Source organism: Dermacentor variabilis, chromosome 4 (assembly GCF_050947875.1).
Source record: "Dermacentor variabilis isolate Ectoservices chromosome 4, ASM5094787v1, whole genome shotgun sequence".
Lineage (NCBI taxonomy): Eukaryota > Metazoa > Arthropoda > Arachnida > Ixodida > Ixodidae > Dermacentor > Dermacentor variabilis.
Window position 1 is genome coordinate 116,324,520 of NC_134571.1, and position 25,089 is coordinate 116,349,608.

The 25,089-nt window shown below is 45.6% G+C and overlaps 1 protein-coding gene across 4 annotated transcripts in view; it reads right to left on the minus strand.

Moving 5' to 3' along the window:
• Window positions 1-529: 529 nt before the first annotated feature.
• LOC142579657 (vesicular glutamate transporter 3-like) overlaps window positions 530-25,089 on the minus strand; it is a 213,767-nt gene continuing 189,207 nt past the window's right edge. For 3 of the 4 annotated variants that reach the window (XM_075690069.1, XM_075690071.1, XM_075690068.1), the window contains exons 7-12: window positions 21,161-21,297; window positions 20,230-20,364; window positions 16,626-16,758; window positions 10,950-11,060; window positions 8,760-8,887; window positions 530-7,178 (exon numbers count right to left, since the gene is read on the minus strand). In XM_075690069.1, coding sequence (XP_075546184.1) covers window positions 6,906-7,178; window positions 8,760-8,887; window positions 10,950-11,060; window positions 16,626-16,758; window positions 20,230-20,364; window positions 21,161-21,297 — 917 coding nt within the window. In that variant the 3' untranslated portion in view covers window positions 530-6,905. The remainder of the gene's footprint in view (window positions 7,179-8,759; window positions 8,888-10,949; window positions 11,061-16,625; window positions 16,759-20,229; window positions 20,365-21,160; window positions 21,298-25,089) is intronic. The other variant, XM_075690072.1, reaches the window with a different exon arrangement.

The following is a 25,089-nucleotide window of genomic DNA, read 5'->3' on the forward strand; positions in this document are numbered from 1 at the left end:
CAATGCATTTAAACACAGTTTCTTTCCCCAGACAATTTGAGACTGGAACGGTCTTCCTAAAACCATTTTTGACGCGGCTGATTTTCAAACTACACTGGAAAAATTGTTGTTCTAGTTCTTTTTGCTACCAAGTACGTATTATATGTGTAGTGATGTAACACTGTTTCATTTCTAATGGCGTTATTCATTTGTAATTCCGATTTGTACAAATTATGTTTTGATTTCCCACTCCTGCTTGGGCCTGCCAAGGCCTGCAGTATTGTGAAATAAATAAAATAAATAAAATTTCCTTTTGGTATCTTAGCGAAGACTGTTAAAGAGAGAGTAATCTGAAGTGAGGTTCAGTCGCGGCTGTAATCCCTGACGTTACGACAAAGGGCGTGGCCGTTATAAAGTTTCCTTTAGTAGCGACAAAAATTTGTGTTGCATTTTGAGGCCCAATGTGTGAAAAATACCACTGACTGGTGTAAGAGTAAACCATTGTGATGTTTATAGGAGGACGTAACAAGCCAAACTGGGACCACGAACGCTCGTAACGAAAGGGCTTTTATTCAATGTGAAGCTAAAGACAAGTGTACTTTTTGTTCCGTTCAAGCAATCACACGTCCGCAAGGTTGCTGAAAACAACAACAAGCCAGTGAAAACAGTTGTGATAGAGATCCACTATTTACAGTGAAATTGTTCGACGAAGACATGGTGTGCTTTAGTGCGTTAAAATAGTCGCGTTGAGAAGGCTTGCGCGCAAACTAACAACGGGTGACTTGTAATGTTAATGCTGTCATGCGAAACTAGTATGGCACAAAGAGAGGGACATTTGCACAGACAGAAAACTTTGAGACGAGATTCTACAAGAGGCGCACATTGGCAGCGAGAAAAAAATTTTAAATGCCCGTGAATGACTAGAAACCACTACGAACATGAGTACAGGACGACGCTACACACTTGTGACGATTGCACTTGTCCGATACTTCATACCCGTTCATCTCAATTCACTGTCCTCTGAATTAATCGCTAATTCTAAGGCAAAAGGGAAACACAACGTTTCGTTTTCTTTTCAGGCAATGCGTCTTTCATCGCGCTAACTCGTGAATATTTCTTTCTTTGGCGGTGATTTATTTCCCTGTAACTAAAACTTCCTAAACTTCCATATAGTGTCAACGACAATAAAACGATGTCCTTGGAAATCCGTAACTGAAATCTTCACACACTCTGGTTGTGCTTTACTTCTTTATCTACCTGCCTCCCATTACCCCTTTCCCAAATCAGGGCAGCAAACTAGATATTTCCGGTTAATCTTCCCGCCATTCGCATCACATTTTCTTCTCCCGCTCTCTCAGCACACCTATCCTAAATTGAGGCTTCTCTCTTTTCATTCCTGCTCATTTATCTTACAACAGCTTCTCCTCTGGTCCCTTTCTGTACTCCTGTGCGCGCTCGCTTGACTCCTAAGAATGCTCAAGCTGTCTTTCCATATCACACACTGTCTTTAAAGTCATGCCTCTGTGTGTCGGCACATCTGCGAGCTTTAAACCACTCAAACTTGCCTAATTACCGTTTGTCTCAGTTTCGTTCATAAATTTTTTTTTGTTCTTTGCGGAGATTACACAACCACCGGTCGGCCATCCTCGGAGCAAAAATACCCTCCAAATGGAGTACGAGAATCAAGGCACCTCCAAATAATTTTCTCTTTTTGGTCATTTTTCAGAAATTTATCATCTGGTACAACCTCTCGTGGGTTTCGGAACTTTTCTTTGACACCCGCTTTTCCATCATCTGCCTCCTTAATTTGAACGAATACAAGGCTATAGTTGGCTATTGGAGCTCATCGTGTTAGCGATGATCATCAAGACTAGCTTAACTTCCCCTGCTCCTTTTATCGCCATAGCAGCAACGGGTAAAGCTATGATTACTTGTTTCATTGCTTTCATTTTGGTGTGAAGAAGCCACAGAAAGTAAACGAAGACTGATTCATAAGGAAACGACAAATGCATCAGTTACCAATGAGTTACATGGCATGAAAAGGAGTTCCTGTTTTCTGTTAGATAACATCTCTTCAAGTCATCTCGTGTTTATTACACATTCTGTGTTTTATGATGAAAGCTGTCTTTGAGAACGGTGCTTGGGTCCTGCATGTCTTTATCCGTCTTCGTTCACTCCCTGTGACGCCTTTACACTGGAATGAGCCCGAACTAGTGTGCAGAACTAGGGTCGCCACTTCTGCACTGGAATAGTAGTTTCTTTCCACATGACTCGCTCCGATGAATTTGAACCCTATTTAAAAGAAAGGTTGAACAGCTACAGCATTTTCTTCACTTCGTTTTCATTCAAGAAACAGCTGTTCGACCGTAGTTTTACGTTATCCTGCTTTCCTTTGGAATTTTAACGTGCAGAATATTTTCCACCCTAATTTGAGGAGAAGCGTTCCTATTAAATGGACGGCCGACACAAGAAATCATTTTCGGAGCCATATATCACTAGAATAGAAGACACGTCAAACTCTCACAGCGACACATCGCAGTGGTGCCGCCACCGGCAGGGGCACTTCCATGAAAAAAAAATGCAGGATCATTCAATTCACGGCAATTTATCTGTTAACATTTACATCTATGCTTACATCCCAAAGCTGAAGGAAGTGATTACCTTCTCCAAATAAATGTTATTGAATTCTCACAATCAAGTTTCATTGCACCCGGCGTCGACATTTGAATGCAGATGTTCTCATGTGTGTCACCGATTTAACGCACGCACGAGTGAAACCGCGTATATTTTTTGTTCTTTCAACTGACACGTTGATAACACAAAAGCACGTGAAACGTGTGCCAGACAACTCGGCGAAGCGACGATGGCGCCTCTGTATGGAGGTTCGCCCGCCTCCGTTTCACTTCCATGGCCAAGATACATGCGATTTCTGCTTTAGGAAAACGCTTTACCACGACCCTTTCTATCAGAATAGATTGTAACGAAGAAATCGTTTTGTTTGGCACTCCAGCACGGATTACGGTAAAGTTCTATTGAATTAAATGGAAAGGTTAACACTAACGATTACAGTCAATGGACGTTTTATTTAGGGCAGCTATATTTTTAATACTGCTAAAATACAGGAAAACTTTATAAAAGCTCGGAGTTCGCAGCTCCGAGACTCAAGAGATTCATCTGCGGCAATTTCGATACCTAAGACGGTGAAAACCGATATGTAATACATTGCTCTAAGATACACCAGTACTTTTTGAATGCCAGCATTGCATAACCCTATTAAACGACGTACCCAGTTCAAATAGGCTGCGAAATAAGGCGTCCAGTTAGCCCACTTTAATGCTCTACAGATATAGTTTACATAATTGGAATATCTGTTTGCCGCGCCGAATTGTGAAGCTGTAAACGTGGAGCTTCAATTCGTGTTTCTTTTTTTATTTTAAGACTACTGATCTTTAGCGGTTTATAAGAACTGTGCTTTCTTCAATAGGTAGATCTCACTGAGATGCCGTAGATGTACTTCAAGTCGGCTCATCGACTGTTTACTTTCCTCCGTTTGACGTGTATGCAAATGAAAAAGTAGGAGTGAACTCTTAGCTAACGTTTCCTTTTACGCAACAATTGCATTTAATGCCTATGAAACACTGCGTCCGCGCTGGGAGCCCTGAAATAGACGCGCCATCGTGGCACTGGAGACAATGCCCAATTTTTCTCCATGTTAAGGATACCTGCCGATCTTTTCATCAGTTCCCTCGAATCACCACACGGCGTTCCTCTTGCTACTCGCCTTCGGACCACCTTCGTACAGTAAGGAGTAAAGCGGTCTTTCTCTGGAATGGAAACCTGTCATTCGGGGCCCTAAGTTCAATGCGCAGTACATGACTGGCTGTTGAGTGCTATAAAATGGGTCAGCTGGGCGGAATGACAGGCTCCCATGAGTTTTTCACTTCAACGTATATTTATCGAGTCCTGCTTAGCAGTCAAACCTTGCCCGTAGTTGTGCTCGTCCCTTTCAGTTCGCCACACTATGTATAGTGCTAGATCCTTACAAAATCCGCCTAGCCCCCTTGACAGTATAGCAGCATTGCCTAAAAAGCAAGCATCCTGTATCCTCCCTGCAGGAATTGGTACTTGTTCTTATGATCCATAGACTTATCTCTTCCCAATTTCAAAGCACGTATTTTTCTGCAACTGTTGAGTGTCCCATTAGCCTTCTCGATTCCCTGCGTCAACCATTCACAAAAATAGATACGAGGACCTTCCTAAAGGGACTCGATACAGTCTGTGCAATACATTGGCTATCATTTTTTAGGAATGAACGCGTCAGAAATATATGCTTTTGAAAGCATCTAAACACTTCTGATAAATCAAGTTGAAAAAGCTGAAGTACACAAGAATGTCCTGTACTTCTTGCTTCTCTATTGATATCTCATTTTCTGTCATAATATTGCACGTACGTGCTTTCCTTCCAGCTTTGTTGCGCTTTTCATTACAATTCGTAACTCCAAGTACATTTCGAACCCTGATAGCGGGCGTGCGCCTTCGATTGTACTCAAGGACGACAACACTAAGCTGGAAACTTTGTCCTAACATGGGTGGCTACTTTAGATAAAACAAATATATCGCTCTTTCTATTACAGCGTTCTCCACATATGTATCACTTTCACATTGCCGATGCACAGCCTTATACAACTCTAGCGGTGAGACACGATGAATAAAGATTTGAACTGACGCTGACTCGGACATAAATATCATTGCGAAATAACAAAATAAACTGTAACGACATGTTTGTACTCCGGAAATCACGTGTATGAATCCTCGACTTTTTATTTCTTTCTTCCCGGGTTGGTACTCCATTGTTGGCTACTCATTTCTCGACTTGTTTGATAAAAAGAAAGAATTTTCCATAGCCGCAAAAGCAGAAGTTCTCGGCTTATTGCTGAGGAACGTTGCACCGAACAGAATTATCGCTTATCAAGTCGTCGGTTATTTCGCATGACATAGACTTTGTACACAGCATGGTCAAGCACTAAGCAGTGCTACCAGTTAGTACTCCGCTGTCGATTGCGGCTAAGATATGGCACGAAAACATACATGGCTTGTTTCGTATGGGTATGTGTTTGAATGAGGCGTCTTATTAGTTACTTTATTTTCTTTAAAACTTAGGAAACGTTTTCGTTAATCTTGTTATCAATGCGGCGTGGCAAGAGATTTATATGCGTTTCATAATGACGGATGTGCTTTCGTAAGATTCAACACAGTACAACTATGCATTGCGGTAAGATTTTTGCACATGCGAGAATAAAAACATCATACAACGAAGACCTGAGGAGAGCACCTGAGATTAGAAAAAAGCGGGTGTTGCAGCATCTCCAGGGCACCCAAGAGACAGCAGGTGGATCAAAGTTGGAATCCAGACCCATCCTAGTTGGGATTGGTGACCCTGTTGTCCCTTTGGTGTCCTGGAGGCGCCGCCAAATGATGCTAAATAAGGACATGCAGTTCACTCTTAGTACTTGCACAAATTCTCACGTCCCTTCACCGCATTACAATTATGTACTGCGGCGAAGACATTATGCAACGTATATAAGACTTGCTTGCGCCGTTCTCTGCATGAGTGGACCGCCCTGCATTATTCATGGCAGAAGTAAGGCAGCCCGTTGCTCCTTGTCTTTCTTCTGTATAAATGTCTGTAGCTCGCAGTAGGTCTGCCTGATTTCTTGAGTACCTACAGCCTGTTCTGTTCCTACAATTTAACGGCGATTCCCTAGAAAGCAGCATCTCATCATGCCTTCTTTAGTCGTTCCTTGACAGCAACGTTTTCTCGTGAACGCATATTTATAATTTGCCCTGCTCTACATTTTACCACAGCATATACCAAGCCTTTACAAGAGACAACACTCCAGAGATTGCGAGTGCAACATTACTGGAGTAGACGCGTTACACGCGGTGCCTGGCATCCTTGCCAGGGTGGCTTTGAACATCTCGGCTGTCGGTTGGTCACCATTGTTAGCGTGACAACATATCTGACAACATCGCACAGCTCGCGCTGTTGACAGGCTTCAGCGCCTTCACATGGCTCAGGGCGCACAGTCAAGTCATCACAGAATGCATGCGTGTTCACACCAGTATTCTTGAGCACTATCCGGACGACGTGCAGCTATGACCGGCTTTACGGCTGTCCAGGTAGCAAACTTGGCCGTATACACTTGGGCACACTACGTGAGACCATAGGTGTCACATCTTTGTCACTGAACATCAGCTAAGCTGAGCACAACTTAGATTAGCCTAATCTAAAGCTGTCAACAGCCCACAAAAATGCGTGAAGAGTGGAGTTGGCGCAGTTCCAAACGAGCGGCGAGCATTTAGCTAATCCACCATCATCGCCCCAGTCCATAGCACCAGCCATGCGGGTCGATATTTATGTTTTCCGCAGTCTCAGTCTATTGTCCCGTGAGTCTTCTGCTTTGATGGATCCCGGCTACAAGGCAGGCCGGAGCAGCCGCCCGCGCACTTCACAATTTCGTTCTTCAAGCGCAGGGCCACAGCAACTATAGAGCCGCAAGGTAATTTTCCAAAAAAGATGACTCGCACCTATCGTCCCAGAGTGTCTTCGCCTACGGCCTACGCAAAACACGAAGTGTAAAACAGAAGCGAGATCACTCCTTCGCCACATTTCCACAGCGTGCCGGCCCTGTCGACAGTAGTTCCTAATCCGCGTAGACCAAGATCGCACCAAAGGTGTCGGAGGTACTGCTTGTCATGGTACCAGGATTCCAGGGTGTCGTCGAGCTGCGACTTCGTCCATTCAAATTCAACCGGCACTCCTGATGGCCCGCGGCCCTCTTTTGGTCAGCAGTACAGGGTCCATCTGCTCAATGTTCGCCGAGGCTTTGCGTTCATACGGCAACAGCCTCGACATCGGCCTCAAGCTACCGCTTGACGATGACGTTTAGAGAGATTCCCCCGTCGCTGACGGTCACTTCGGTGGTGTCAAGGTAAGGGTCGTTGTTGTTGTTCCCTCCGCCGCTGCTGGTGCCGTAGAGAGCATCGCCACTGGCCGAGGGCGACGCAGCGTCGTCCTTGGACCAGTCCTGCTCTGTCGCCGACGAGAACACCACAAAGATCAGCGCCGCCAAGAACTGCAGGCCGCCGCTAATGACGCTCACCGCGTACAGTGGCGTCATATGGTCGTGCCGGATCTTCTGCGCAAGGCAAGACGAAAATAACATTGTATAAATATTCGATGTATATATAGGTAGACAATACGTACTTTGTATCTTTCCCTTTCCGTTTCTCTCTCTCTCTCCCTCTCCCTCGTGTCGTATTTTGTGTTTCTGGATGTGCCTCTAAGAGTATATAGTAGCTGCGAGATTTAAAATGCATCATTTTGCAATTTCTTTCTTTTCGTCTTTTTAATATTGTGTGTAGATGTAGATAATACTCGTCTGAAAAGGCGTAGCCAGCACCATTTCCTGGTGCCAAAATCTCAATATTTATTCATGTCCAAAAAGAGAACTTCAAGAGTTAGACTCGCTCACTGACAGCACCCCTCATTGAAAGAAACAATAAATTAATTCAAAATTTTCGGGCTTCGTTGACACCGATTGCGATAGATTGCAGATACAAGATATCCGCCGTATTAAGTGAATCATATTGCAACTCGGCACCGCATTTCCACAGCAAGGTTCAGGTGAGCCGTACTAACTTGCGTGGTATATATTCGACAAGAACTGCGACATCATAATGTAACTAGTAGGATACAAGCTGCTGGCTATGTCATAATGCGACTTCACCTTAAGTGCTCCGTGGCATGCTGACTGTGTACAAAGTAATATATAGCGCGTAATAACGAACACAGCATGATCTTGGAAAAAAGACTAGTACGAATACTGCTCTAGTCAGCTACATGGACATCAAAAGCAGCCTAAAAAGCTCGTGCTAAATGCCCCTGGTTAACATGTCGCATTCTGTGAACGCAACCATAACAACCACAATTCTGTTTGATTTGTTTTGAAGACTACCTAAAAAGCTTTATGTCTGTGTTGGGAGATTTATGAAGCTGCTCAGTTCTTCAAAGATTGGAGAGATTCCTGGAAACAGGTTTATTTCTAACTCGACCCTGGAGTTCTCTTTAGAACATTGGAAAAATTAGTGGAAACACAAACGTTTAAATTGTATGTGGCTTCGTGAAGCAGGTCCATAGTTTGTTCCAAGAAGAAATTTCATAAAATTTTATTAGCAACTTTGCATATATCAATGATGTACGTGTGTGCGTGCGCACGTAGGGAGTTGCTTATGGAGCTCCAGTACTCCCCTCTCCCCCCAGCGAGATTTTTTTGTGGTGTCTTGCACCGCTGACCAAAACAACCCCCAGCGCCGGACATCATTCTGGATTTTGTCTAGAACGCCTTTTTCGCGCTCGAAAAGGCACTTCGGCGCGAACATTGCGAACTCGGGCTGAATTCGGTGGCAACGCCCATGCACCTACAGTCGCATAACGCAAGAAGCCTCATCTGCGCACAATGTTTCGTCTCATTGTCTCCCCTTCCTCATTGTCAAAAATCATTGTCTCCCCTTCCCACGTTTAATACACCAATCGCGTGATAACGATGAAATCGAAAAGGTAATTTTCTTTAGAGAGACAGCAAGGTGACGATACCAATGCATGTGGACCACGTTTACCTACAGGAGTTTATATCAAGGGCACTGATTTACTGCGCGAAATTTGTCGCAACGCTTTAACATGCTCTTAGCAATCGTCATGGTGCCGCTAGTAGTCTTACCCATGTGTTGAAGATGTGGTTCATCATGGGGTAAAACGTGAGGTTTCCCAGAGATGTCATTGCTCCCGAGAGGCCCGCGATGATTCCAGCATATTGTGGAGAAATGTCAAGTGGGTTTACCATATAACCTGCAAAAAAACAAAACACAGATCCAAAATTGAGGTCAGTTAAAACCAGAATACAATTGGAGAACGCGGGAATTGCGGCTGATCAGCTGTCTCACCGACACGTCTAGCTGTAACAATGACATTAGGGTCATCATCATCGTCGTCGTCGTCGTCATCATCATTATCTAGCGCTACAGCGAGTTAAATGACAACCGGGAATGTGAGGTATACTGTCACTCCGCGCCATTTGTTTGAGCCTGTGACCAGGTCATCATCGGCACTGAGGTATTTTGCCATACGTATTTTTCTTGGATATTTTTGGGACAGGTTACATTGCGTCACAACGATAACGTAAGTTCGGGCACGTGCGTACAATTGGCCTAAATTGAAACGCAAAAAGGGAATAAGCGATAAGAACGCAGGTTACGCCTAATTACGTGGAATTGCGATACATAATCGTTCTGAAGCAGGTTTCTAAATATGCAGCATGTTCTCAAATGCACGTTTTTGGGTTCGAATTGCGCCGTTATTCCAGATGCATGTGAACGTGGAAACCGACGAACGAATTGGCGCACCTTTGCAATCGTTAGAGTTTGAAGTTACACCGATGATGTACATATATTCGACAAGAACTCTACAGGAAACCTAGCCGTGTGATGTTTCTACGTTAAAACGCGAATATGGTAAAGTATAAAAAACAGAGGTCGTGCCTTCCTGGTTTTATATCCTGACCTTATTGCCTCTTCAGCCCCTTCCAGACCGCTCGCGCTAATTCCGTGTGATTTCGTAACAGAATATATTTTGATAAAACGAAAGTGTTGCTCGCTGAAGTGCAAAATTAGGTTTAACTGTCATATTCAATTACGTTTCCGCAATAGCAACACGGCCACTGGTCACAGTCATTGGAATGATCCTTCGCTTCGGCGCTGATATCCCTGTAGCTCTGTATTATATCAAAAATTCTGTTAAGAAATCTATTGTATTAAGAAATTTATTTTCCCACCTACGTGCAGAATAGTCTTTTCTTTCTTATTTTTTTTTTTTGAAGGACCACGGAGAGTGTGCTAGAAAGTGTCGCACATCCTAATCATTTCCGCAAGCGACTGAGTAAAAAAAATTTAATTATGCGGTTTTACGTGCCAGAACTTCTTTCTGACTATCAGGCTAGCTGTAGTAGGGGACTCCCGAAATTTCGACCAGCTGTGGTTCTTTAACGTTCACCTCAATCTAAGCACACGGGCGTCTTCACCCCCATCGAAATGCGGCCGCCGTGGCCGGGATTCGATCCCGCGACCTCGTGCTTAGCAGCCCAACACCAAAACCCCTAACTAACCAGGGCGGGTAGCGACCGAATCGATCGACTCATTGTGACAAGTATTTGCAACACCCAACAGGACGCTTAAAGGGACACTAAAGTAAAAAATGATTTCTTCTGCATCAGCAAATTACCTTTCTACAACACCAAAAACACCACTCTTACAACGACAAGACGTTTGGTAAGCCAGAAAAAGCGCAAGGATGAAATACGGGTGGCGACGCCTACTTAAGTTCCCGCACCTGGTGGCTGTGTCGTCATGTATTTTTATGGCATCTTCTAGGGCCTACTCATTATATATAGCGGTACATATTGACTACATTGTGTTATAAAGAAACCAAATATTAAACATGGCAAGTTTCGGGAACCTTTACTCAGCCAACGCGGTCGAAATGCGAAAACGTACTTTGGAATCCCTGACGTCATGCTGACGTACCGGCGCTGGGGTTTCATGGCGAAATTAAAATACTGATATTTGGACCTTCATTTTCTCATCTAATAATCAAAATATTTTTTTGAAATGACTGCCAGCAGGGTTCTGAAATAATGCTTCATTAGTCTAAACTGATTTATTGTTTCGCTTTAGTGTCCCTTTAAAGCGGAGTAATTGCTGGCCAAGTCTATCAGTGCTTGTTACCACCATCATCGTCGGCATCTCGCTTTTTTTCTTTCTGTCGAGAACACCATCCTGATCTGCTAAGTACAAGATAAAAACATGCCGGCAGGCGAAGTCTAATTCGTCTGCGCTAAGCTTGCCACGCCACTTACCAGCGACTGCGAGCTCTCGGATGGACATGGCGAAAAAGTAGAGTACCATAGCGAAGTCCGTCGGTCCAACGTAGACCATCGACATAAAGAGAACGGCCTCCGTCAGCAATCCTGCAACAACAAGCAACCCGTTGTGGTCAATGAGCGGGCTTTCATTGCCATCGGTGCGACAGACCGATGGCGAAACGGTGAACGGCCATGGGCACCATTTAGTCTTGCAGCTCGTCCTTTCACAGAAACTGCACACAGAAACAATACGCGCGCATACAACGTTGTATTGTAAACCCAGACCCTATAAGAAGAAGCCCGGACGGGACTTAGTCAGTCATAGTTAAGATTAACAGCCATTTAGTGGCGTTCGCTGCTGAGCATAGGGTCGAGGGTTCGACTCAAGGGCGCGGTGGCCGTGTTCAGACTAGGACGGAATGCAAAAACGCTCATTTACGCACAATTACGCGCACGTTAAACAACACCCGAGTGGTCGAAATTATTACGAAGCCCCTCACTGCGGTGTCCGTCATAAGCCATTGTGCATGTTTCGTGACGTTAAATGTTACAATTTGTTGTTTACTGGAGCAAAAGAAAGAAAAACAAAGGTGAACCCCTACTATTCGAAAAGTTAAAAAAATGCTCACGGTTAACTATACTTTAAAAGTAGCTGGCATTTCTTTTCTGCACGTGGAAATTCACTGACTCCTCATTTATGTAATTCATAAGTGGCCAGTGAATCATTTACCTTGTGAAATTGACATCTTTCCCTTTGTCTCCACTGTCGCGATGTCGAAAGTTCGACATTTTCGGCAGCACAATATATTGTACTCAAATAATTTATGTAGCTGCCGCTCTATACCGCCTCGAAGTCTCCAGGTCTGTGGTCAGGTCTGAAGAAATTTAAATGGAAGGCCTCCCCTATACCATTTCAGAAATTCCGGTATGCGAACATGCTGATCATTTTGCTTGCCTGATCATTTACTTGGAACATAAACGGCATACCTGCGGAAAAGGTTTTTTTTTTTTTATATATTCTGCCAGCCGCAAAGTGGATCTGTTCAATTTGTCCATCGAACTAAGGATCCAGCGCGAGCCAAACAAGGTTCGGCTGAGCAGCATGGATTACAGGGTGGGGATTTTCAACATTATAATTATGACTTATGAAGTAAAAAAAGGATTTATATGATCGCACCAAGCCTCTGAAATTACAAAAGCCAGAAACTTACAAAATTTCAATGAAAGCCATCGTAGCAATAGGTTTCCTTTGCCACCACTGGCAGTGACGCCTGTACTCATGTTACCGTTCCCTTCCAATGCGATGAAATGCGCACTGTAAGTTCAAGTTCGAGGTGATCGCGCGCCTGTTTCAAAAACTCTAGCTTTTCAAATTGTGCCCTGGAATTGCAATTTTTGCCTCGATACTTCCGGTGAGATACCCCGCCGCCGGCACCAAACTATGCAAAACGGGCATCCAATGAAACCTATCCGCCTTAAAGACCTGACTTGGCGGTAATGCCGCCCGTTCATCCCACCGTGCTATTCAATAGGGAGAACTAGAGGTGGTGCGAGCGCCTGAACAGGACACTTGCGCGCGACTGATCCGAAGGCAGGTCCTATATCATGACGCTATTACCTTCAACATGCTGCATAGATCGATACGAATGAGGCGGTTAAACCGCTTTCGTAATAATTAAAGCATGTTTGCTCACACTTAAGGACCACAAGTCAGCGCAACAGCGGCGGAAACGTAGCCCTCTGCGCAGGTTTGCCCACTAGTGCATGACTCCGCTGCTTTGAAAAGACAAGTGTGCACCGATTCACAGCAATAGATTCACCAAGGAGTCTCACGACCACACATACGGCTTTAAATTCTACTGCGTATGTTCCAAAAAGTTATCGTTATACAGGACGTCCCAGCTAACTTTAGCCCGAGACGGCAAATAACATTGCCTTGGTTCTGTCCAGCTATGTGGCATTCGCACGTTTTTAAACTCTGGCTGAAGTTAGCTGGGACACCCTGTATAATCAGCAGTCACAGAGCACGTGTTCCAATGTATACTGATGTATTTGAGCCCAGATCGCTCATGTTATCGAGGGTACAACGCCCCAGTACGCTTGCCGGTAGCGCTTGCCATCCACAAGATCAATCGGAGTTGCAAACCTAGTCTGGTAAAGGAAAATTATTTGAGCTTGCGCAGCAGTCATGTCGATTGTCGCGGGGGCTAGCTGGATCTCATTGAGCTGACCGACTGCACGCACATTGTGTACATGCGAACCAGGCATTCGTCTTTACTTTCCAAGGGGACATCGTCGTCAGTCGTTCACGTGACTTAGGGCACGTAAGTACAAAAACAAGACTGAAGCGTGACTTTAGGACTAAGCTGAACGACAGTGCTTCTGCATTCTGGCTGTAATTTACAAAAAAAAAACATGCAGTAATATCAACAACATCTTGCGGTAGTTCCACGCTAGACCTGTTTGAAATATTCCTCCCTCTGTCCTTGTAGTTTTCGCTGCTCGTAATCACGAACTAGGACGAACCTGGTTAATTTTGCGTTCTTTGGATAAAGAATGGGTGGAAGTAGCTTGCTCGTATTCTTAGGTTGTCGATGGTAATAGGGCGCCTGCATTCAACTCTTGCATGTAGGATCCCAGTTGATAAGAGCCTTCTGGAATGCCAAGCGGGCTTGTTGGTAATTCATTTACTGTGTTGTTCAAGATTGTTATAAGTGATATCATATACTCCACATGCGTTCGTCATTCGCAGCCTTCGCACCGCTACGCTAGCCGGTCGCAGCTGAGCATTGTGAGCACCTCGGAAGCATGTGCTTTCGCACTTCCCCAGCGAGGAGTCGCCTTTTATACTGATTGTTGAGTGCACTATTGGAAATGTTGGCAGCGCATATGTCACCGTCGTCTCCACAAACGAGGAAGAGGATAACAGGTCCCACCCATAAGTAGCATACATAAGCACCAGGCATCATCACAAACGAACACACACACACACACACACACACACACACACACACACACACACACACACACACACACACACACACACACACACACACACACACACACACACACACACACACACACACACACGCACGCACACACACACGCACACACAAGCGCGCGCATACACATACAAATCGGCACGCACAAATACGCACGCACAAAATCTCAAATTTTCGTGTGATGTACAAAGAAATCGATACATTGCAAAAATTAAATAAGCTGTAGCGTAAACACATAGCGAGAAAAAAAGAAACGACACGTTGGCGAAGTGGCTGTGATGTTCTGCCGCTGAGCCCTATCTCGTGAGTTTGATACCCGGCTGCGATGTCTGCCTTTCGGTGGGGGAGAAATGCAAGAACGCTCATGTACTTAGATTTATATGCCAGTTAAAGAATCCCAGAAGGCCAAAATTAACCCAGTGATATCCACCACGGCGTCACTGTTGCTTTGAGACGTTAAACTTCGCTAATTAATCAACATAGCTGAGAAAGCAAAATCGAAACTAAAACCTCCCTGAATAATACCTACCACTATATCCTCGTTTCTAAGGAATGCTGCTGAGACATTCATATCCGTTAGTTCCTCTGATCTGTTATTTCGCGGCAGAAGAAGCTTAACAGAACACGTTGCGGGGCTAGATGGTGACTTACTTTTCTTTCTTAAGAAAGTAATCAACCATTACATTTTTTTTCTTCTCTATGCCGATGACACAGAAAGCACATGCAGCGCCCGTCCTGTCATGTACCTCCCGCGTCCTCGTCAAAAAGAAAAAAGAAAAAAAAGAAAGAAGTAGCGCTGGATTACCTTCTTAAGAAAGAATACGTTTCTTTATGCTAAACGGGCGGTCTTGAAGCCGGCTAATGACTGTTCTCAAAGCGCTTCTCTGTGACGCATAACAAGAGCTACCTATCAAAAGGCGTTCCACACAAGTTTTCCCCGTGAGCGACCGCACTCCCAAGGCAAAGGCGCACGCTGTATAAGGTAAAGAAAAGAGGCCGTGCATGCCACCTCTAGCATCAAATCATCGAGCAGAGTATATGTCATACTCCTCGGCTCATCATTTATATGTAACAGCAAATGCAAGTGTCGGAGTCTTTCTACACAAACCACTCTTCACAGAAGTGTCATGGATTCATGACACTCGCGGGATTGCCTTACCTTCGTGTTTCTGTCCGTCATCGTAAAGTGTGTAAAATAAATGATGGCGGTCTCATGTATGTCAGAAGTAAGTTTGTCTGCACCACTGTTTCGAGGGATACCAACATGTCAAGGCATGCGCTGCATTTTGGTCGAATGCCCAGGCAGTTCTGCTTGTGCTACTCTCTGCAACCTTTGATGCCCATGTCGGCACGAAAGCTCAAAGGTATAATAGAGAGAGAGAAGGGAGAGAGAGCAACGCTGGCATCACTTCGTGTCATCACTTCGTTCAGTAAAGCGCAGGACGGAAAGAGGCATGCCAGTACATGCCAGCACGCCGGTCCGGCCGCTCGGTCGCCGCGAATGACGTCACTCTCGCCGGTTCTCTCCTGTGGCAACCACTTCACCCGGCGCTCCGGGAAGCGATGGGGGCGTGTCCGCGGGGGTGATTTAGAAAGCGATTTCCGCCCCGTATATTAACAAAACGAAGAAAAAAAATTCGGAACCGTAAATTATTAGGTCTGTTCTTCCCAATGCCAGCAATTCATGGAAATTGAAAACCGTTTCAGCTTCCCTTTAATGAACGGTGTTGCACAGCATTTTTAAAAGATGCACGAAATACGCACGTTAAGCTAAGCCTTAACCGTAAATTGAATTTCTGGGACACCAAAGCTGTCAGTCGTACTCCGAGCAAAGTTCTCCGCCCGGCAGAGAAAACACACAAACTAAATATGTGGTTGAAGGTTCCAGGCTAGCTCATCAAGAACGTCATAATATATGGCCAGCCTATTCGGGACTACGAAATAGTTTATCAATAAACAAGGATTGCACATTATTCCAAAGAGACAAGTGATACAACCTTGTGAGTTCTGATAGCATTTCGTCAACAAAAATCGTTAAAACGTACAAAATTAATATTCACTTCGCAATGTAACGTTGTAGTGACAGTGAAGAAAGGCGCTATGCCAAAACTGAGTTAAAAATTTACGTCTTTAATAGGCAAAGCTGTGCCTAACAAAATAAGTAACACCCAGCACAATAATAGCGGCGAGCACACTCGTCGATCATCGAAAAAAAGCAGATCTGCCGATCAGACGCGTCGGCTAACTATGCATGGCTCATTGGCCCTTCCAACGAAATCGCTGGTGTTCCATGTAAGTTCTAAGATGTACACCCCAACTAGCGTCGCGCACGCAGCCTGATTACTCAAGATTCGGCCAAAAGCGTAGCCAACAGAAATAACCGGGGATACTATTCGAGAAACTTCCCACACAGGTCAGGCGCGTCTTGCGCTCATCGATAACATTTAACTTTTGTTAACCGGTGAAATGCGGTCGCCGGAAAAGGGCAAACGAGTACGCTTGTCAGTATGAACGTGTGAAAGATTCCTTCACCACGCGTGGCCAACTCAGTGCATCAAACGCGGCTAACTTAGTGTTCTGGGCAAAATAGAGACACCTTTTTTGTTGAAACTGCGCATTCAGCTTACAGCAATGGGCGGTGGCCGAACATAGCGCGAGTGGCTCTCACCTGTGCCCCCAAATATCTTCCTCACAGTCGACGTCGTCATAAGGTTTTTCTCCTGAAGGCCGTCGGCGACGTAACCGCTGACCACGACGGAGACCATCATCAGGAAGTAGGGGATCTCCTTTGCATACCGGATCTGCTCAGAAAAAAAAAATGAAAGCGGGGATGCCTTACCGGAATCTCGAACACGGAGAGAACAACCATCTCCAAGCTGTGAAGCTTCAGAAACGTGTATGCTATATGCTTCTGTTAATTCCCGGAAGAAACGCTGAAGCGCCGCTAGGCTACCAACAATGGAGTCATGTTGTGTTTGCCGAACTAAAGCACGCTGGATATGCCATATTTGTGCTCATGTGACCCGCGCGATATATATATATATATATATATATATATATATATATATATATGAAGTGTGACTTCACGACAGCGCGTTTGGTGCGGTAGGGTGTGGCTTAACGGCAGCAGCTTTCATAATGCTGTGAAGCCGAACCTCAAGAAAGAAGGTGCATCCTCGTAGCTTGATTTATCCTTGAAGATTAACGCCTGGGACTTCCGTAGCAAGGAGGCCTAGCTAAATAGTACAATGGTTGATTCAATCTATGAATAGTACGATAGAATCGACGGTGACATATTGCGATAGTAACTAGCGCTAGCAGCTTCGCCGCTACCACTAGCGAACATCGCAATAAACTGTTGGGTGGTCCACCTCGTTTGTCCCAATCGCAGGAAATTAAGCCAGTGTGATAACTTGTTTGTTTTTTCAATCTTCAAATTGAGATAATTCCTACATAGGATGCACTGAGTAACCAGAAATAAATGTAAAATAAGAAGGCAGTAGGCGCGTGGAAAAAAATGACGAGCATGGTTTACTCCTGACAGGCTATTCGTTGTATGACATCTAAGACAACGGAGCTCGGCGGCTGTTTGCTCTGAAAGAAAGGAGCGCAGTTAGGCAAGTATTGCAACAGCGATATTGAACATCAGAGGTGTGCCCGATCTGCGTGTTTTAGTTGTGTCTTTTCTTCCTCGTTACTGTTTGGTTGTGGAAGCCGGTTGGCTATCGGTGGATCTATCGCGGGAACGCTCATCGAGGGGCCACTGGCGGTCCGCGTACGAACAACATCAAAGTAACCGCTGCACATAATTCCACAAGTCCGTTTATTGCAGCAAGATATGTTGAACTATGTGCATAAATAGTTACGGCCCGTACGAAGATCCATTGCGCGCGACAGGGCAATATATATATATATTTTTTGCATTAACACTATTCAACGCTAAGAGAAACAGATGCAAGAGGCTAATACATGCAAGGGGTAAACAAGATGCAAGAGCAAAGCAAGATCCAATAAGGCTCATAGTTAAATACAAATGCTCAGGTAGAAAATTTATGCAAATAAGGCCAAGCGCTATCGAAAGTACTTGTGGAGAAATGGCGCGAATATCGCAAGAAGAAACGAACTAGCCAATAAGGTAACATCTACGCTTCTGCTGTGGTTCTTCTATACTCCGTGGCTTACTCCGCAACGTTATCAGGGAATATCAAGCTCTCCCAGTAAATTACACACTGAGTGCTTAGGCATCTCCGTACTCAAGATGTACTCCGTTTCCCGATCACTGCAGCTCGTCGATTAATGTCGCACTCAAGGCAATGGCTGCTTATCAGCCGCATTTGACAAGGTATTCAAGTGAGTTCTATCGCTGAGCAGCTTGTCAAGTATACTTAAAAATCGTGATTTTTGGTGCACGGTAAAAGAACGTCAGGCAATCAAAGCATGTAATAAGCCATCCACTATGCTATAACCATGGCCCCCGTCGGACTTTGTGACGTTCAAAGCCACTTAGTAGTTTTGCACACTCGTTTGAATTTTATTTTAAACTTTTAATCATTGTGGGTGGAAGGGGGGGGGCAAGGGGGGAGACATCTGGAACACACATATTAGCCCGTACTGGTTTTCCTGTTAGATGCTGGAGATTCCCGCATGGAATCTGTATGTCACATTGACCAAATCACGACGAAATCACGTATGTATTATCACTCAAAATTATAACTTGCCAAGCAAAAGAAAAACAACAACAACTGTTTTTAGTTTCTGGCATAATCAACGCCTTATCTCTCGTATGTAGAGCTTCAATCCAAAATAAGGTTACAGACCTCATAGGCCTTCACACATGCGCCGTTTTTAATAGCATCTTTGTCACAGGTTCGGTGTGTTTAGAAGCACTTCTTATTATCACCAGTTTGCTACTTACGCTGAAAAGAATCGCTAATATTACAGCGGCTCTCTAGACTGGGCTACTGTCACTGCCGCGAAGCCACATTGTGGCCGTAAGATTAGATGACAATTTTTATTGCTATGCTATTTCTTCACTGGTGGTACAGGAGCAATTTAGTGCTAAGTGTTTGATATAAACTATGCCTACGAAGAAAAATTGAATAACGGAAATAGTTCAACTAGTTATCAGCATGAAGTAGGACTCATAATTCCAGACGGCAGCGAATTACGAGTATCCGGTTACGTAATCTACTGTTCAAGCTAAATGACAAAATATAATTGCTAGTAATTGTACTGCGCCAGCAAATTATTCTCACGTGGAAAAGGCATTAGAGCCGCTAACAATATAATATTGTTTACTTCTACTGCCCGACGAACACCTACTGAAGAGGAGAAGTGGTTCTTTATGTAGAAGAGAAAGGTTAGCACTGAGAGGTCTTCATTCACCACTGTGACCCCCTCACCCACTCGAGGCCTGTAATTTTCTAGTTCCTACACTATATTCATACCAGCTGACCTTTCATTCTATTGGTGCCAGTTATCTTGACACACTAGAACCCTCCGTATCTGTTCTATTATTGCATGACCTACTCAAATCCATTCCTGCCTAATTTCAACTGGAATATTATCTCTAATTTACGCCCTTATTTCCATCTGTTATCATTATTCCACAGTTGCACCCCCCCCTCTCTAAACACGTGACTTTGGAGAAGGTGCCCATGCTTTGGCTCACAAACATACGAAAGGAACTCTGCTAAGCGGCCTGTGACGATGCCTTCCTCTCGTCTCTCCGACCTCTTGCCTTTGGCAATATTGGTTCTAACGTCGACAGGAAAGCATCTCACGTTCCGCGAGAGCAGCTGAGTCGTCGAAACGTGAATGGCATGTCCGCGCATCACTTTCCTCCCTCTCCAAATGATATTTCTTCCTGTTTTCTCGCACTCTCTCGGGAAACGCGGAACTGAAGGAACGCGCAAAGCAGCTCTTGGTGCAAGATGGCGATAGGCAAGGACCACGCAAAGCAGCTCTTGGTGCAAGATGGCGATGGGCAAGGCACTGCCGCCATATTTAAATAAAAGCAAAGCCTTCGTTAGTGGTCAGTATTATTGCACAACACGCATGCAGGCGCTTACGCCGCACAACCTTTACGCTCGCAATACAAGGGTTGAGATTACCGAGTTTTCCGACAAGTTCCTTCGCTGCTACAGATTAAGTCGTTCACAAGCATTATTGAACGAGCACATCTGCGACGCGGTGGCGGCCAGCTAGAATGCTGCTGCCTACCAGTACGGCAACATTCGCTGCGCATAACAATTCATCAAAGCCACGCTCACCTCGTCGTTGTAGTACCACTGCATTATGTGGAGCAGCGTGTTGTAGGTCCACGTCCGGCCGAACGACGCAAGCAGAATGGCCCACACGGGACCCGAAGACAGGATGGAGCGCATTGGGATGCCCGTCGGCTGCTGCTAGGGATCCGGGGCGAATGGAGACAAGGAGAAATGCATTACGAGAACCGCACGAAGTTTTGTATACTCCGTGCACGATGACATTAACTACAGCACCACTTTAATTACATCCACGACTCATCTTGTCCAGTTGTACCTTCCTCGTCGCTAACGGACCCGCTTTATTGGTTACCTCGTCTTACGATTTTGGGGCCAATTTCACAAAGCGTTTCGTTCGTAAGTGTTGCACTCAATTGGAAGCCACGCAGCCTGGAAATGGCAACTCAAATTGCAGTGGTGATATCCACGCCCTTTTAAGAACTTCTCGCGCAGGATTTCAAGGCGAAACTCGTGACGATGCAGGTGTTATACGGTGCAAACGTTTGTACCATAGGTATGTTCGGGTGAACACGACTGTAAATGAATGGAGGTAACTGCGAAGTCGCCTATAACTAGGTTTTGCGCGTCATTGCGGCCACTTTAAACAGGTGCACAGCCCAGCTCGACAGCAATGAACTAAACAGTGCGAGATGGCATCACACATAATTTGGCAAACACGTACGTTTGTCTCTTTTGTGTGCCGCGTCATCCTATGCAGTTTCGTGCATATTGTGCATATTGTGCACGAAACAACAGCAAGCCAGCCTGCTGAGAATTCTGGAATGCGTCATCCTATGAGTATGCCCCATTGAAAGCTTCGTCAAGTAAATCTTCATCTTTAACATGCCAACCGCACAGCGCCTCATTCGCGTCGCTGTCCTATTTTCCTTTCCCACTCATTCCAAACATATACACAAAAGCAAAGGGGGAGACTCACCGAGAAAGGAATGTGCTCCTGCGTCTGAAGCGAGTCGATGATGTAGATCTTCTCTCTTGTCGACACCCCAGGGTGCTTGGATGGTGTCTCAGAAATGAGAAGGAACCATGGCAAGACCCAGAGGATGCCTAGCATGCCTGGATTGGTGGGATGACAAAGCAACAAGTGACCACTTTGATGAAGTCCCAAGATGACTGCGCCAGATGTCCGTAAAATAAACGACAAAGAGCTTTAGCGTGTCCATTATTCGGGTTAACGCAAGCGGACTGGGCGTTGTACCAGATGAGTGGAGGCGCAAACGGGAACAGCCTGCACTATGCAGCCACCTGGTGGCGCAGAGCTCACTCGAACAAGCACAGAGCTAATATTGCAGTAATGGAGTGTATTCTGCTTCCCTGCTGATGCAAATTACCGGCAATGGCGTAATCGTGCTGTGGCCTAAAAGTAACAACGGCAATAAAGCAAAATACACTTGGTTACTACAATAGTATCTGTGTTTGTCTGCTTGAGCTCTGCGTCGCCGGGTGCCTCCACCGTGCAGGTCGCTCACGTTTACGCTTCCGTCCCTCCGGTAAAACGCCCCGTCCACCTGCGTTTACCAAATACCGCCAAAGCTAAAACTCTCTGTTGCCTTCGCTGTATCTTGCGGTAATGAAAACAGTAGGGAGGTGTTGCCGCACGATCGAGTACCGAGATGCGATAAGTTGATATAAGCACCGCTGTGCTCGTAACGACAACACCGGCAGTCGCGAAGCTCGGGGCACTCGTGTGTGTTTTGCGCTCGTACAGCCACAGAGTGCTGAATTCTTTATTTTCTTCGGTGGTCGATGCACTTATCTGCTAGCCTGAATGTTTTGGGAGATACTTAATATATTTAGGCCACTTCTAACGCGTTTTTGTAGAGAAACGTATCCAGTGCGAGAATGTTTCCAACATATCTTGGTTGAACAGACTGCGACAAGTTATCGCCACCAGTGTTGCATGTTGTAAACCAGCTCACAGCAACCCGCGTTGCGAAGAAAAAGCTGCAGGCATCTATTAGCCATAATTATATTTACCTGAAAAACGATAGCATTTAGGGAAATTTGCTTTTAGATTCCAATCAAGCATTCCAACATAAGAAAATTAGTTGGAAATAATTATAAAAATAATATGCCCAGTCCGAATCAATGTTATATGCGAAGCGCTTTAAAGGTTGCTCCTAGCTAGCCTTGTTTGAGGTTCCGCATAGTATTAAATAATGGCGCGAAGTGCTCATGTAGTGCCCCTGTACATGCTTCCGCAGGGAGCATATTCCCGGCGGGAGCATACATAGGAACACTGATGTAAGGGGAGAAATAGTGTGTGCCGGCAGTGTTGCTAGGTTTGGCTATATATAGACAAATTGGGCTACAGAAAAAAAAAGTTTGACGTCGACCTGGGCGCGTTGGCTATATTGCTATATTTGGGCTGCTGACAATCTACGACGTAGCTTTGTTTGGGCTATAGGAGGTATGCACATGACGTCATCCGCTAGGAGCGCTAGCGGCATCCGCGGAGGCCGCCATAACCGCGGTCGCAAGCTCGCGCTGCCTACGCGAGCAGGCCTGCGTCGCCAAGTGTCCCACCGATACGCACGAACCGTCAAACGACCTTTTAAATGTGCCTTTCTGACTTGGCTATCGAGTAGTACTTCTTAGGTCAACGATGGGCCTAAGCACGTACGTGCGTGGGTTGAGTGAACCAGAAAAATCGCGTTATGAAAACGAAGTGCGCTCGTGCGACTGTGTCGACCAGCTCGAACTCAAAGATCATTAGCTTCGGCGCGATGTCGGACTACTGCCTCGCGTGGACGTCGCAGACATCAAGGATTACACTGCGTAAGCAACGAGCTCTGCGACCCGCAAGCAATCGAAAGCCTACAAGTCGATGGAAGGCCACAATAATCTGGCGAGCGGCTGGGTGCAGCAGCCGCGCGTAAAAGTGCTCGCGTAACATGGTCGCCTTCATTACGGAATTTACTCCGCGTTGTCCACTTGCGTCGTCAAAGGATAGCGTTAAATTTGCTTCATTTAAAAAAAATGACCCCGCCCACCTGAGAACCAAACACTGATTTTACACAGCCATCGTAATTTTTATGTTACGTCAATTATTCTGGTCTTGCCAAAACGGTCTTTTTTTTTTTTTGCCCTCCCATGTTTGTCAATCACAGTCATTCGATGAAAAGCCACTCGCACCATGGCTTCTCGCAAAAGAAAACGGCGAGGTGCTGGCGGCACACTGCGCCTGCAAGGCAGGCCTGGCAGAGGCGTGCTCGCACATAGCTGCTGTGCTCTTTTACATTAAGGTTGCAGTTAAGAAGAGAAATAACCACGTGTCGAGAGGAACCCAATCTGAACATATTCCTATCACCGAGTTTCTTTCATGAGGCCAGTGGGGCCCTGGACTGAGAGGCTCCGACCACCCCTCCTTCAAATATTTTCCATTGCAACAAAGTTTCTATTTCATGTGTGACTGGTGCATCCGAACATAGCACAGTTCATCGCGACATCGAAGCTCAGTTGACGCACGGCCACGCCGGAGCGTAGTCTGTCCGGATACGTAAACATTGTACGTAGACGTAGAACAGCACTGCGCACGAGACACTGAAACGTCCTGCTTATATATCAGCTACTGGATAAGAAAACAAGGCGAACGGTGGGCCAAAAGATACGGATCAGATGTTCGCGCGAGTAAGACCGCTGCAATTTTTTTCGATGCTCCCCGACCGTCAACATGGCGCAGCTGCCCCAGCGACACTGTCGCCGCCTCGCGGATCGAGCTCAGTGCATACCTCTTATACGTGGCGTCCTAACCTACGCTTCAGAGGTGGCTCTCATCGAGTAGCAACAAGCCTCGAAGGCCACGTTTTAGATGGCTGAGCCGGCAGCGCGGCTGTGTGTGTGTGTGCGTAGGCGAAATTCCCCCGCTCCCCTCAGTGCATCATTGTCTGAGCTGATGGCTTTGATCCTTGAAGCACTTTAAGTTACACCGCGCTTCACCGTGCTAACATATACGCCAGCAACACCGTCTCATCTTCTTTTTATCAGTTTCAGTCATCAGATACCCGGTCCTCGGGCATCGGAATGAGCCTGGGAGTAGAAGGTGTTTCGCAGTGCACTGTGCTATATAACATAGCTGTGCTCAGAAAGGGAGAGAAGTAAAATATGGTTAGGCTATCATGGTGCCGGTAAGAATTAAAGGAGGGAAGTACGGATAGATTACACGCTCCAGTGTGTTCATGACTATCATTTCTAGGGGAAGCATAGCCCCAGGTACCGCTTTCCACTTGCTCCATGTTTCTCACGGTAAGCTTTACTGCCATTTTGCTTTACCTGGGAGATGAAATTTAACCTGACAGCTTTAAGGGGCCCGTGTTGCTGAAAATCCAGTGTCGCTGTCCAGTGTCAGCGTCGCATATGCGTATGAGAAAAATGATCCCGAACCACGCAGGCCTTCCGCCTGGCACATAGGTGTTACTGAACTAATTGAATTTTTCAAAGTAAAACTGCCTCGCTCCGTAAATGCTTTAGTGTCCACGACGGCCAGTAGGAACGATGTCGGCCTCTGTTCACACTGAAGGTGGTGGGCTGGATAAACGAAGCCGATTGATCCCGAAGGCAATTCAATGTCAGACAAATGGACAGATGCCTCCATGCCAGAAAGGGCAGGATTGACGAGAATCTCTCGCGTTAAAAACACGATATCGAAGCTATTAAACAGGTAGGACATCAGCCCCATTACATGCCTTTCTACTTTCCCACCAAGCACAGCGAGGATGTCTGTTCGTGTTTTCCCTCCTGTTCGGTCTTGTTTCCACGCGCGTTAGTTTTTGTGGTAAACAGGACAAAATAATGAAGTTCAGACCGGCTTGTACACGCAACGGAGGCCCTAACCGACTGGACGATGGG